Source organism: Rhinoderma darwinii, chromosome 10, assembly GCF_050947455.1.
Source record: "Rhinoderma darwinii isolate aRhiDar2 chromosome 10, aRhiDar2.hap1, whole genome shotgun sequence".
NCBI classification, from domain to species: Eukaryota; Metazoa; Chordata; class Amphibia; order Anura; family Rhinodermatidae; genus Rhinoderma; species Rhinoderma darwinii.
This window is the reverse complement of record NC_134696.1, coordinates 100937835-100953290: the sequence shown is the minus strand read 5'-3', so window position 1 is coordinate 100953290 and position 15456 is coordinate 100937835. Positions and strand designations below refer to the sequence as shown.

At 47.5% G+C, this 15456-nt stretch overlaps 1 protein-coding gene across 3 annotated transcripts; it reads right to left on the bottom strand.

Annotated features, from left to right (window-relative positions):
• Window positions 1-202: 202 nt before the first annotated feature.
• Window positions 203-9086, bottom strand: CTU1 (cytosolic thiouridylase subunit 1). 3 transcript variants are annotated; one of them, XM_075840413.1, is made up of 3 exons: window positions 8954-9055; window positions 3344-3849; window positions 203-1631 (listed from the first exon to the last, which is right to left on the bottom strand). In XM_075840413.1, the coding sequence occupies exons 2-3, from the start codon at window positions 3837-3839 to the stop codon at window positions 1102-1104; spliced, it is 1026 nt and encodes a 341-aa protein (XP_075696528.1). In that variant the 5' UTR covers window positions 3840-3849; window positions 8954-9055; the 3' UTR covers window positions 203-1101. The 3 variants fall into 3 exon arrangements, with proteins under 3 accessions (XP_075696528.1, XP_075696527.1, XP_075696530.1); XM_075840412.1 differs by lacking the exon at window positions 8954-9055 and having other exon boundaries at window positions 3344-4182; XM_075840415.1 differs by lacking the exons at window positions 203-1631; window positions 3344-3849 and adding an exon at window positions 5115-7011 and having other exon boundaries at window positions 8954-9086.
• Window positions 9087-15456: the final 6370 nt, after the last annotated feature.

Below are 15456 nucleotides of genomic sequence, written 5' to 3'. Positions count from 1 at the left end.
CGGGCACATTATGTGCTGCCCGATCAGCAGCCTGTGTCATTGTGACACAGTGTAATGTATTAGCGTACAGAAGTATGCTAATACATTACAAGTAAAAAATAAAGTTACAAATAAAGTTATCCCCTGATGGGATTAAAAAAAAAAAAAAAAAAAAAAAAGTAACAAAACAAATAAATAAATAAAAAAAGTCCCAAAAAGAGGCTTTATTTTGCATAAAATACATTTTATTGCCCCTACACTAAATAAAAACAAAAAAACCTACACAGATTAGGTATCTACACGACCGTTATAACCTGAAGAATTAATCTAATGGGTTATTTAGCGTGAAACGTAAACGGGATAAAAAAAAAACAAAAAAAAACTATTCCGAGAATCGCTTTTTCCTATATTAACGCCGTAAAAAAAATATTTTTTACCACCAATCTGTGGGGAAAAAAATATATACTATTTTTCTCGCATAAAACAAGGCCTCATACGGCCACGTCAATGACAAAATAAAAAAGGTTATGGCTGCTGAAGCGCAGAGAGGCAAAAACAGAAAAATTGAGCTGGTCATGAACGTCTTTTCAGGCCCGGTCATTAAGGGGTTAATAAAGTTCTACTTGAAGATATTTACATCGGATCGATTCATCCCACATAAATATGCGATCATAATTGCGGGGGGTCGCAATCCGTATTTGTAACGCAGCTCCTACCGTATACATCTTTGGTGACAGCCTTCAAGATTATTTTTGGTCAGCGTCATTAAAACGTGGAAGGATTACACAACTAAAAAAGTTAAAAGCTTCCGTTTCTGGCAAAGCTGGGTGACAACCAACATGGCCGACTTTAAAAGGGGTAGTCACCCAAATTTTCCAGGGTCTCAAAAAAGGTCAAATTTGCTTAGTTACGCACCACTAGAAAGCTTTGCCATTTAGGACTTTAGAAAAGATGGGTCATAAATCCCTTGTGAGCCCTTTTGATCGTCACCCAGCTTTCCCAGAAACGGATAAAACTGCTAAAAAGAATATTAAAAGTCTTTACATACAAAAGGTGTTTCGAGGGCACATCATTTTGGTGTTTTTGGGGGTAAAGGGTAATAATATTGGGTGTATTTAGTCATCAGAATTCCATCGCTTTCAGCTTGCGAGTTTCTGCTTCGCTCAGCGGCTCCCGCGCCAAAAGCTTATGGTGAAGTTTATGGTGTTTGCCGATTCCCAGCTTGGGTAGTCCTCGGTTTAAGCCCTCTAACAAAACGCAGGCCTTGCAGAGTCCCTGGCTGGAGATGTAGCCGCAACGCGGGCAGGTTCCTTGCACCGGCATGCGGACGTCTTCCTTCACCGACAGGTTCTCCCCGGAATGGACGATGTCCACGATGGCGCTGGCCCGCAAAGCCTCCAGATCTTTCAGAAAAGCGCGGGCATGGCCTCGATAGGCATTAGGGGAGTAGACGCACTCGGTAGAAAAGTAGTCCAGCTTCTTAAAATAAGCGTAAAGCACGATCTCCTTCTCGTAGGCGTATTTCAGGGGCTTGCATCGCGGGATGGCGCCTTCGCTGCCGGTAGTTACTGCCGTGCAGCGCCGCAACCTTGCAATGTCCCCTCGGAGGAAATTCATCAGGACGGTCTCGGCTATGTCGTCTGCATTGTGACCTGCGGATACAGAACCAAGAGGTCGTTAAGTAACATGCCATTGATACAAGTCTGTGCAGTCTGAAGAGGCAGTCCCCTGTACGGCATTGGTCCCAGGAAGCTCTATATACTGTATACGCAACTACAGCGTCCACCGTTTTTTTTTATGCTGAAACGATAGACTTTTGTATTCTCCTGCCGCTTCCGGTTGTCTTGGCGAAAACATATAACAAGTCTGTGAAGCGTGCAAAGGCAGTCCGCTGTACAGTAGAGAGAGCTTCCGGCAACCAGATCCATATACTCAAATAGTAATCACCAAAAAGAAAGTCAAGCAGTTTCAAAAGACCCTGCCAAATACAAACAATGGGGAAAGGGTTAAATACAAGGAAGAATACAAATGTATCAAATATCAGTTACATTATGGACTAAATGTGTCAAATCGGTCTTAAAGGGAAAGCGTCCGTGTTCTTTTCCATTGTTAGAGTCTCTGCAGCCATAATAAATATTCCAGAATATTAAAGGGCTTTTACCGGGAAAGTGTTTGATCGGTGGAACCCGAGCAGATTCAGAGAACGGGCCGGTTCTGGTCTTCATTGGAAAGATATGATCACATGACCACAGATAAATGGCCTGGATAGGAGGCTATTCCCTTCGCACGCTCGTCCTAAATTTTCTAAAACCGTCCGACCCTTTAAAGGCCCGGTTCCCACGGGGCGGATACGCTGCATAAAAAAAAATCACGCAACGTGTCAGACCTGAAACCCGCAGTACATTCCATCGGAAAAACCGCACCACATTGTGGTACGGTTTTTTTAACGGAATATCCGGGGCGGAAGAAAGCCGTCCATACTTAGCCCCTCCTTCCTCTAACGTCCGCTCCGGCCTCCCTGGAGGATGTTGCAGGCCATGTGATGATGAGGCCTGTGATTGGCTGCAGCGGTCACATGGGATGCAACGTCATCCCAGGAGGCCGGACTGCAGGGAGGAGGAGGGTGTTCTGGGCATGTAGGATTCTTTTTTTTTTTTTCGTAGTTGCGTTTTGTGGTGTAATCGCTCCGAATATGCCGCAAAAGTCACAACACTTTCTGTTGTGGCTTTTGCAGCCCCATTGAAAACCCGCGACGGAAAAAGCGACAGAAACTAAGCATAAATTGTTATGCTGCACAATGAAATTCCGCGCCGCAGGTTACCTCCGATCCCGCTAGGAGTCCGGCTGTGTATGGAAGCCGCGCACCCGATCCCACAGGTACAGCGGCCGTACCCACGAGACCATCGGAACTGAAATATTTGTCATAGAGAAGTAACTAGCACTGGCCTGTGACCGATATATGTCACGTGGTATGAAGGGGGTTAAAGCTCAGCTTCGCTTGCGATCCCTATCTTCTACTCTACTCACATCCAGAGCTGCATTCAGGATTTTGCTGTACGGACACTGAACCAACATCTTGCTGCCTACACATGGACTGCATTGTGGAGATTTAGTATGTAAACAGCTCATAAAGTGCTCCACTATTAGGGGCGTGTCTGACAACACGGCGCTGACAGATTCCAAGCAGCAGCCAGAAGAAAACTAACCGCAGCCCTGAATGTGATTTGAGTCAAATGTGATGTAGCTCTATAACTTAAGGTGCTGCTCGGTAGGGGTGCCACCTTATAAATGGTCATCCACCTTGTGGAGAAGAGGACTACCCCTTTACATAAAGTGTCCTAATTGACGACAATACGTTACTAACCTGTGCAGATCTTGTGGACCCCCAGCATCATGGCACCGCGGTCCAGAGCTTGCCTTCTGAATACCCCACAGAAGGTGCAATTATTCTTGAGTCCCACTTGCTTGACGATCTGGTCCATGGTCCAGCCATAGAGTTCTCGATAAGACACGATCTTCAGGGGCAGCTCATACTGCTGTTGGTTCCGTTTCACGGTCTCCAAGGAGTCATCTCTGTATCCCGAGATCCCTTCATCCACGGAGATGAGAACGAGCTCCAAACCATAGCCGTAGCGTTCATTCAGGACTTTTAAGACGTGGGCGAGGACTGTGGAGTCTTTCCCACCCGAAGCTCCGATGCCAACCTTCTCCCCCGGCTGGAAGAGCTTGGCCGATACTACGGTGTGATGGATCTCCTCCTCGAAGGCATGGAAGAAGCATTCTTTACACACCGAATGGCCGGTCTTGGGTCTCCGCAAGACTGCACGTTGTGTCTCACAACTGCTGCAACTCGCGGGCATCCTGGCAGCTCTAATACAAAAAGAAACGCGTCAGGAAACGATGACCTAGGCGGTCTACTGGATATCTGCCAGCGAAGCATCTACAGACTCAAACTGGGCCCTCAACTTAATCTTCTCAGCCTGGAAGAGCCGGGCCAACGAGGACTAGAGATAAAGCTGGTGGAGGTCCCAGAGGGATTCTAAAAATGGTAGGAGAAACTTTTGGCACTGCTAAGAGACGTCCGGCGCAAAAATGGTGTGGTTTTTGGCCCCCCTCGGGCTCCAGGTCTAACTACTACCTTTGAACCCCCTATAACTACACCCCAGTCTAGTCCCTCTACCCCAGTCTAGTCCCTCTACCCCAGTCTAGTCCCTCTACCCCAGTCTAGTCCCCCTACCCCAGTCTAGTCCCCCTACCCCAGTCTAGTCCATACAAGATGCATTCCTACCTCTATGACTATTGGGGTATGTGCACACGGAGTGTTTTCAGCCGTTTTTTGGGTGCGTAAAACGTCCCGAAAAATCGAAAGCAGAACGCCTCCAAACATCTGGCCATTGATTTCAACGGGAAATACGGCGTTCTTTTCCGACGGGGCAGTTTTTTTACGTGGCCGTTTTTCAAAAGCGCCAGCGAAAAAGAAATGCATGTCACTTCTTGAGCTGTTTTTCATTGACTCTATAGAAAAACGGCTTCAAAAACGTCCGTAAATGACGCAGCGAAAAACGCTAGTGGCTTAAAAAACATCTGAAAATCAGGAGCGGTTTTCCCTTGAAACAGCTCCGTATTTTACAGCCGTTCTTACTTTAGCGCGTGAACGTTGCCTTAAACTGGTTGTACAGGATTAGAAAAACATGGCTGCTAACTTAAAGAAACAGCGCCACACCTGTGCATGGGTTGTGTCTGGTATTGCAGCTCAGCCCCATTCACTTTAACGGAACTATGCTGCAATACCAGACACAACCCATGGACAGGTGGGGCGCTGCTTCTGATCCTGTACAACCAGTTTAATATTCATGTAGGCAGGAAGGCATCTTATATGGACCTTCCTGGCACTGCCTATATATATATATATTTTATGACTGCGAAAAAAGAAACGGTGCAGGCAATAAATACTAAACCACCGAGATCCCCGCCGATCGCTACAACAGGGGATCCCCACTTCTGTTCAGCAGGCGTAGAGTTGTATCGTGTGGCAGTCACTACTCCACACAACTACTCCTTGCTGAGCAGTGTGGACATGGCCCCCAGCTCAGCGATTGGTCCCCCACCGGTCTAACATTTATCCCCTCCCCCCCGTAGATCCTTTCAAAAAGGTTTTCTATTCAAGTTCTGCAACTTTATAAAAGACTTTGCTCTTCAGTTTCTCCCCATTTTCAAAGACCTATGCTTGCCATCAGTGAATGAAATCATTTTGGTTTACACCCAGAAGCGGATAACCCCTCCTGACCTAGTCTTGCCCACACAGGTGCATGGCTCGGTACAAGACAGAGCTCTGATAGGAGGAACAATTTGTTACAGTGTATCTTAACAGGACACGATCAGGAGGAGTTTTCAACAAACATTGAATGTTGTCATTCACTGAAAGCAAGCACAGATTAGGCGAACACGTATTCCATCAGTCAGGTTAGTAATTTCTGGTTATTGCACTCCGGATAGAGAACATTTGACCCAGAATTTCATACGTGGGGCAATGCACGTTGTCTGTGGGGATGCTATTCACTGACAGACATGCTAGATAACGAGAAAACATCCTATTACATTAATAAGGGAGCGGGGAGAAGTCTGTGCCTGGCTTTATATAGGGTTCAAGTAACCAGATGCAACGCCCCACTATTGGGTCGTGGAGTCCTAAAAATAAAAAATAATAATCTGTGCCCCCAAACGCTAGATCTCACAAGTCTCCAGCGCTGGCCGTGCGCCCTTCCAAACTAGTCCCCGCAGAAGAAAGGAGGGGACGACCAAAAGAGAACCAAAAAAAAACTTGTCGAAGAAAACGGAGCGGGTGTTGCAGGAGCGGAGGGTCAAGTGACCGCCGACATGTGGACGTCCTTACTATCGAAAGTGCCCAGGAGATGGGGCCAGAGGTAGGAGAGTAATAAGAAGAAAACCGCAACGTATGGACCGAGGATCAACGCTGGACAGAAGATGGTAAAGAACCGGACGGAAGAGCCGACAAGGGACCCAAACCCCCGAGTCGCACGTCTCTGGCAGCTCCACTTTTCAGGAGTTTGAACATCTGAGGGTGATTGGTGGAGAAGTGGGTCTCCAGCGCCAGGTCCCGCACGTTCTGGCTCCGTTCTCCAGACAACACTAAGGCGTGGCAGACCTCACAGAACATGTGCACGCTCCCTAGAAGACGTTCCCGCAAAGCCTGGCAGTACGCAGCAGACCCGGCACCAATTTGACTCGGTTTATCGGACTGGAAGCTGGAGGTGGTAGAAGGTCCGGACGAAGTAGCGGGAGCCGTCGTGGCCGGACGTTTGGGCTTTTCATCCTCGTCATCTGAAGACGAGGGGAAGACACCTGGTCTTTTAGAAGGTGCGCGGGCGTGGCGGCTTCCACTACCAACACCACCGCTTTCGGAGGACAGCGCAGCAGATGTCGTATTGGGGCCACAATATCCTGAAGCCACCGCTTGTTCATAGACCTCTTGTCTGGTCATGCTATGCCGCCTCTCAAGGTGAGTAAAGAGACAGGTGGTGCCGACCTTGCCAGGATTAATCCCCCTTCGCACTTTGGCTCGGCAGAGCATACAGGTGACAACCAGCTCACGCTGTATGTTGGAGGATCCACCAGGGACTCCAAAGAAGCACCAGGCAGGTGACCCAAAGGCCCAGGGACTAGTAGTCACTCGCTCGTTGTCCACATTCGGGAGTGCCTGACCCTCCTCTGAAGGCTGGTTCCCACCCGTACCGCCCGCTTCTGGACCCGAGTTGCTGCTCGTCTGGGGAATACCGGCAGTGGTGTCAGCATAGCCATCGGCCAGTGGAAGCAGCGACATAGCCGAAGACGATGGCACCGGGACACAGGTCAAAATCGGCAAGACTCCCGGCACCGTCTGTAGCACTTAGAAGACCATGCGACTATTTGCAAGATCTCCAAAAACACTCGGTCCCAACTGCGTCTACAGCCGCAATGACGTCACTTGTTGGATCTCCTGACTCGGCCCTCTGACAGGAGGAACTTTTCATCCTGTAACAAAAGCAACAAGATCTTCAGTGTCTTCCCCCGAATCTCAGGTCCAAAAAAAAAAAAAAGAAGATGGTAAGAACCGTAGCGCTAGGAAAGAAGCCAAGTCCCCGGCTCCTACTGCCCCAATACTACAGGGGTAATTCATGGTGAAGAGGCGGCCTGGTAGCTGGGGGTCCCACAAAGCTCCGCAGGGTGCTCACTCATTTTTTGGGGATGCCTATAGTCCCTCCGCGGGACCAGACGATGTCAGTCTGAGGCCGTGCCCAGAGGACAGGTCATATATGATAGGAGGCCGCGCACACACCGTTCTATGGGAGCAGCGGGAAGAGCCGAGCGCACCCTCACGTTTCCATAACTCCCATACAAGTGCATGGAGAGAGCGGTGCGCGCGTTCACACTGGAGTCATGGGTTCTGTTATTGCAATTTAGAAGAATCCCTTCAGTGTACATTAAAGGGTTAACCCGATCATACCACAAGGATACGCCATAGAGGCTTTCGATAGGGACGACCCATTAAAAATGTGAATTTTTTTTAAATATATTTTCTAGGCGGAGATCTGATCAACGTCAAGTTATAGGCCCAAAGCCTGAGGCTGCACTACTGAGAGATTCTGATGACAACGTCTCTGTTCTCATTTCTGTCTGTGCAGTGTTGTCATGGGGACATGGTGCGGATCCAATTTACCAGGTACATCAGCGTTCCCACATAAACCCACCGCCAGGCCATGTAGGATATAGGCATTGATGTGGACCCTGTTGCCCTCTCAGGAGGCCGGGGAGGGGGGGTCATTAAGTACCAGGGCCCGGATTGAGGAACATACATGGGACCACTGATTAGTACTTATAAATATGATAGACCCCACTAGTTCAGTTCTGGTTGCCCCACAGACGGCCATAGTGCAGGCACGGAGCAGGTCCCTATTCTTGGAGATAGGAGCCGGCCATAATTATTTAGAACAGAAGCCATTTTTTTTGGTCAGCGTTGCTCCGCTCCGGCTAGTAGAGGGTTAATGATCGGCTTTACCACGTGCTGCAAATAACATGGGCGCTAAACCGTGATCGGCTCAGCGGCCGGTTACAGATCCAGAGACGGCCACAACCAAGAAAAAATGCCGCAAAAATCCGCAATTATTGTGTTTTTTGTTTTTTTTAAAAGTGCCATATTTAGGCTTCAATGGAGAAAAAAAACCTAAAAAACGGACTACGGTACCGACTGCAACGCCGCAGGCTGAACCATTTAGGTGATCGGAGTGCGGGATTCAGCTAGAAAATGGGGTTTTTATTCAAGAAATCTTGACTACAACGGCAGATTAACACAGCGCTAATCACTTTTTCATCGGTTGAAGTCCGACAGCTGGGACCGCCAACGATATGGAGAGCGAAGGGGCCGCACGGCTTTAGTTTAGGGATCACAGGGGGGGGGGTCTCGGCACTTCTTGAGATGGGTATACCCCTTTAAGGCTATGAGGCCCTGCACTACAAGTCCCCTTCAGTCTAGCGGTAGAGGAATCGCAGCCCAAGGACCCCTCAACAACACGTCAGGGGGCTCTTAAAGGGATACATACCCGTAAACGAGAGCATAACACGGGATCATTTTTGCGCTCGCATTACAACCACAAATCCCAGACCGATCGCAGATCTATTGAAACGGACCAATGACATCATTGGGATTTATTGGGACAGGATTTTCCACCATCATATGGGTACAAAAACGCACCCGTATTACACTTGTGTAAAACCGGCCTTACGTGTGGATGCTGCTTACACCTCCGTATGAGACATTTCAGCATGGACTTGCCCTTTAAACTCCTTATATCAGGGTAATATATGATAAAAGTGAACGTACCCATAAACACTATAAATGACTACCCCTATACAACAGGCATTATACCTAAGAAATAGGAGTGATAACCCCCTGACCCGTTCCATTCTCCCTTCTCACCTTCCTGGTCTTTTCTCTGGTCGATTCTATCCAGACAGCACGACCCAAGCACGTTTATTCTCCGGTTCAGCCCCCAAATCCCGTGTGAAACTACAACTCCCGATACGCAACGCAGTTATCCACATTCAGCGATACGTATGTGGGATGCCGGGAAATGTAGTTTTTCTAATGCGCTGTAGGACGTTGCATTTGGTGGCGTCAAAATCACATGACGCGGGCAAACACGTGATCCCGAGACGGACATTTTCTAGGAGCTCAATCTGATGACGTCTACGTGGTTGGCGCACGTAAAATGGCTCCTAATGAGAAGACATAAGTTGGGAAAAGCTGATTTAATGCGTGTAAGGGATATAATAATAAGTAAAAATGTAATTATTTTTTTTTATTTCATTCTGTCTTGCAATTGGCAAAGTTTGTAATATTTTTTAGGTAATTCTGATTTTGGACACTAGAGGGCAGTACAGGACCATGTCATTGACGGAGATGTGAACAAAGCCCAAAGTGAAAAAAGTACCATGCTGCGCTAATGTTTCTGGTAATGCCATGGAATTAAAGTCAATGGATTCTGTAGAGCACCAATGGTGTCCGTCACGCAACGGTACCGGCACTTCTGGTGTTTTCGTTATTTAGCACCTCTTACGGAACAAAACAACGGAAATTCAGACGCAGATGTGAATCGGTCCTTATACGTTTGTCTCTCAATCTCAAGGGCGTACATACGATAGAGCCAAGGAAAATGCTATGGGGCCCTAATGAAGGCTCCCCCATCGCATGGTCTTCCACATTGGCCAATCAAGGAAGGATTAGCAGCTGGAGAACTACAAGTCCGTTCATCTGTAAGAACGGAAGATCGACAGGGATCAGGCTGTCCTTTGATGAGAATGATGACGTGAATCAACACCAACAGGGGGCGCCATTTTGCTCTTGTTATGGGGAAACCTCATTTATTGACATCCACAGGCTAGAAAACCTGTCCTGACCTAATACTTCTCGCAGCTGCCATTTTGTTACAATTGCCTCCAGTCTAAACAGCCTGGACTCCGGACTCATACGTTTTATCTGCACTGATACATTGTAACAAACTATCAGGACATGAGAGAGATGTTTGCTGACGTATTTAGCTAAAATGTAAATGTCTAGACTGGACACAACTGTAACAAACCCTCAGCTGCTAGAAGCATTAGGTTAGGATGCTCTGGATATAAACAAGAATGTTCACGTTTACTGACAGCAAGCAGAGATCATAAAAATGGGGACAATTTCAAACCCAAAGTCTATTGTAAAGTTACCGAATTTTTTATTATACAACTGGAAAACGACATTTAGGGCAAAAGCGTCCGAAACCGCGCCAAAAACACATCCGAAAACGCCTCCCATTGATTTTAACGCAAGCGGGAAAAAAACACTCGCAGGAAAAAGAAGCGACATGCCCTTTCTTCGCGCCTTTACGTCTCTGACCTCCCATTGACATCAATGGGAGGCAGAGAAAGCGGTTTTCGCTTCATTTTTTTATGGCCAAAAACGGCTCAAGAAGTGACCTGCACTTCTTTTTCGCGGGCGGTTTTTAACGGGGCCGTTTTTTCAAAATGGCCGAAAAACTGCCTAAAATAAGCCGTGTGAACATACCCTATGGTCCCACGCATACGACCGTAAAATCGCCCCTAAATTACGGGCCCGTTCATTTCTATGGCCGACGGACACCTTCCCGTATGTCTTCGGGAGGGTGTCCGTGCCGTAGAAACCAGACGAAAAAAAATAGGACATGTCCTATTTTTTTTCTTTTTTACGGACGGTGCTGCTATACTTTATAATGGCAGCACGGCTCGTAAAAACGGCCAACAAAAGAGGGAGGGGCCATCAGTGACTGCAATTTCCATGGAGTGGCCGCAGATTTTCCAAAAAGTTGTAACTCTGAAAATCAACCGCTTATAACTGGCTGGATAGATGCCAGGGCTCTTGAGATGGAACATCCCTTTAAATGCCAGGTGGGAGGAGCCAGACTCCATCTGCTCCTCATATGGCTACATTTAATAATACACCAGGCTGCGCTCCCGGACATGTCTTTCTTGCGGCGTCTATAACCATCTGGTATTAATAGAACAATTTCACAATAAGTTCCTAATAATTTTTCAGGAATGTGAAGCCCACGTGTTCCTCAGATATTCCGGCTGGAAATTTAAAGGGGTATTCACGGGATATGTCATAAATGTCTGATAGGCGCCGATCCCACACCTATCTGGAGAAAGGGGTTTTTCAACCCCCTGTCCCACCTGGCCGGATGGGCGTTAGGGGACCCCAGTTCTTCAGATAGGTGCAGATCCCAAATGTGGGACCGCACCGATCCGGTGGATCTAGGAATATGCCTTTAAAGTCCCTCTCCAGGCTCCTCCCCCTTATTGAGGCGTATTCTCCTAGCGCCCCAGCTCCTGGGAAAGTTGTGTGACAACCTATTATGACTCTCAGCGCCAGTCACCCAGCTTTCTCCAGAGCCTTGTCATGCAGCGATACCCCCTTCTTCATACAGCCGGGCGATCCTTTCAGGATTGTAGGAATGCTGGGTGACAACCATTCAAGCTCCACCGTGACAGGTCACCCAGCTTTTCCAAACTCCTGCTTATATATATGCCGTTATACATCCCATTCTCTGCCATAGGGCAGATTTGCTATTCAGTACTTTGGAAAGCTGGGTGAGAACCCCTGAGGAGGCTGCCATGGGGGCAGGACTATGAGTTGCCACCCAACTTTCCCAGCTAAGGAAATGCACTTCTATATATAGTAGTTTCTATTATGATAATGAGTCCGGGGGTGGAATGAATATGAAGATTGATGCGGCGCAGTCATCGCGGTCGTCATGTATTGACTCTGCATTCCTGACTGGATTTATCTCTCATCCTGTTCTCTTCGCTCCTTACCATTTTCATCAGGTCAATCTGCGCAGACGACTGATACCTGGATCACTGCCCTGATCGAATACATTTACTGGTTTTGCCTGTTTCCCGGTATTGGTCGACTAATGGCACGAGAAAAAATTCTGTCGTGGCGCCATTTACAGTATATACACACAGTGGGCTCACGTTATTATGACCACCACTAATACCCAGAGTACCCAACGGGGGCAGCACGGACAGCAGTAGACCGGCGGGGAGTGATCAATAAGGTGCTGGTCGGTGGTCTCCGGTATCTGGCGCCGTGCTGACTGCAGAGCATCTGGAGGGTGCGCGGGGGAGGATCCAGAGAGCGATCAAGGCGATCGAGGTCATACAGATGCTAAATTGGATTCGTCTGGTGAATTAGGGGGCCGGGGAAGTCCTTGGAGGTCTTGGTCAGGTTCTTCCTGTCGGACATTTCTAGCCGTGTGACATGTCGCGTTGTCTCGCTGGAAGATTCCATCTGCCCCGGGGAAGACAATCAGCATGTAGGGGGGGACGTGATCTGCAGCGATGGATTCATACCCAAATTGGTGCCTTCCACATGGATGAGTGGCCCAGAGAACGTCCCCAGACCATAACGCGGCCGCCACCAGCTCGTGTTCTTCCAGCAATGGTTGCCGGGTGTTTGTTCTCGGATGTTTCCCGCCTGACGCGCCAACGTCCATCCGTTCCATGAAGCAGAAAACGTGACTCATCGGAGAAGACGACCCTTCACCAATCATCGCTGGTCCAATTCCGATCCTGCCGCGCAAACTGAAGCCTTTTTTTCTGCCGCACCTTTGTTACATAGGAGCAGTGACCGTCCGTCGTCTCCGGAGCCCCATACTCAGTCGGGTTGGCTGAGCTGTTGTATTAGACACGTCTGGTCGCCCCCTGGTTGATTGTCACGGTGAGCTGCTCCACTGTAGAGTGTCATTCAGCCCTCGCGCACCTTCATAGCCGACGTTCACCCCTCACATCAATGTCACTTGGTGCTCTGGAGTTTCCACGTCGGTTATTCCCAATGGCGCCATTTGTCCACTCACGATACAGTCACCACAGCAGCACGTGTGAGAAATACTCCACCCTGGGCCGAAAACCAATAATCATCCCTCTGCAACTAGATAAATCGCCCATTTTACCAATGACAACGAGTGATCTGTGATCAGACAGCCGATCCCACACCTTCTATACCCACCAAGCCACCGCACATCATGGGCTGCGTGCTGCCGAAGTCGAAAGTGGAAGGTGGTCATAATAATGAGACTCTCCTGTATGTATATATATATATATATATATATCTACAGAAAAAGTTGTGTTAGGCCCCCGTCCACCGTATACACCGGATGTGTTCATAGACTTCTATGAACCGGACATGGTTATCCCACAAATAAATGTATACTGCACTGCGTGGTATATCCTTTTTATTTTTTCACAATGCCACACCTATGAAACTGTTTGGCATACGTGTCGAGAGATGTGCCTGCGATATACACCAGACACAGAATGAACAGGGCAGAGCTGCAATCAGAATTCTGTTTGTGGACAGACACATTCCTAAGGGCATGCCCAGACGTGGCGGATTTCTTCCGCAACTGTCCGCATCAATGTCGCACAGAATCTGCGTTGCAGATTCTGTTGCGGATCTGCCTAAAATGTGCAGTAAATTGATGCGGACTGGTCGTTGCGTATTGAGGTGAAAGTACTTCCCTTCTCTCTATCAGTGCAGGATAGAGAGAAGGGACAGCACTTTCCCTAGTGAAAGTAAACAAATTTCATACTTACCGGCCATTGTCTTGGTGACGCGTCCCTCTTTCGGCATCCAGCCCGACCTCCCTGGATGACGCGGCAGTCCATGTGACCGCTGCAGCCTGTGATTGGCCTGTGATTGGCTGCAGCCTGTGATTGGCCTGTGATTGGCTACAGCCTGTGATTGGCCTGTGATTGGCTGCAGCCTGTGATTGGCCTGTGATTGGCTGCAGCCGTCACTTAGACTGAAACGTCATCCTGGGAAGCCGGACTGGAGACAGAAGCAGAGAGTTCTCGGTAAGTATGAACTTATATTTTTTTACAGATACATGTATATTGAGATCGGTAGTCACTGTCCCGGGTGCAGAAACAGTTACTGCCGATCGCTTAACTCTTTCAGCACCCTGGACAGTGACTATTTACAGACGTCTCCTAGCAACGCTCCCGTAATTCCGGGAGCCCCATTGACTTCCTCAGTCTGGCTGTAGACCTAGAAATACATAGGTCCAGCCAGAATGAAGAAATGTCAAGTTAAAAAACCAATACGCTCCGGAGCACACATAACATGTGCATGACAGCTGCGGACTTCATTGCGGAATTTAGAATCTCCATTGAAGTCAATGGAGAACTTCCGCAATGAGTCCGCAACCAGTCCGCAACATCCATTGTATGCTGCGGACACCAAATTCCGCACCGCAGCCTATGCTCCGCTGCGGAATTGTCCGCAACGTGCAAACGAACCCTACTAAAAAGCTGTGGAAGGCAATGGAGAAACGGGTCCGCTGCGGATTAACGCTGCGGAGTGTCCGCAGCGGAATTCCAGAGCAATTCCGCTACGTGTGGCCATGCCCTAACCGCGCAGCTCAGTTATATCAGAGCTACATCTCCCTACATCACATTACTGTAATGCTCCTGCGCAGGGGCGTTTCTAAAGGCTCATGGGCCCCGGTGCAAAAGTGTTTCTTGGGCCTCCCCCCATAAACTTCTTCTCATGGCCGACGGCCCGCAGCTTTCAGATGCATCGCTGGGTCTCCTAAGTGACAATGATGCAGCACCAGAAGCCGGGGGCGTCACAAAACTCTGAAAACGTCAGGGGAAATAGCCCCAATACATATGTCCCCCCCCCCAAAAGAATATAACTACTATAATACTGCCCCTATATACAAGAATATAACTACTATAATACTGCCTCCTATATACAAGAATATAACTACTATAATACTGCCCCTATATACAATAATATAACTACTATAATACTGCTCCCTATATACAAGAATATAACTACTATAATACTGCCCCTATATACAAGAATATAACTACTATAATACTGCCCCTATATACAAGAATATAACTACTATAATACTTCTCCTATATACAAGAATATAACTACTATAATACTGTCCCCTATATACAAGAATATAACTACTATAATACTGCCCCTATATACAAGAATATAACTACTATAATACTGCTCCTATATACAAGAATATAACTACTATAATACTGCCCCCTATATACAAGAATATAACTACTATAATACTGCCCCTATATACAAGAATATAACTACTATAATACTGCCCCCTATATACAAGAATATAACTACTATAATACTGACCCCTATATACAAGAATATAACTACTATAATACTGCCTCCTATATACAAGAATATAACTACTATAATACTGCCCCTATATACAATAATATAACTACTATAATACTGCCCCCTATATACAAGAATATAACTACTATAATACTGCTCCTATATACAAGAATATAACTACTATAATACTGCCCCTATATACAACAATATAACTACTATAATACTGCCTCCTATATAGAAGAATA

Coding starts and splice junctions, on each gene's coding strand:
- CTU1 (XM_075840413.1), bottom strand. CDS start 3,839: ATGCCCGCGAGTTGCAGCAGTTGTGAGACACAACGTGCAGTCTTGCGG. Junction 1,632..3,343: donor GGTCCACAAGATCTGCACAG/GTTAGTAACGTA, acceptor CTGTATCCGCAG/GTCACAATGCAGACGACATA.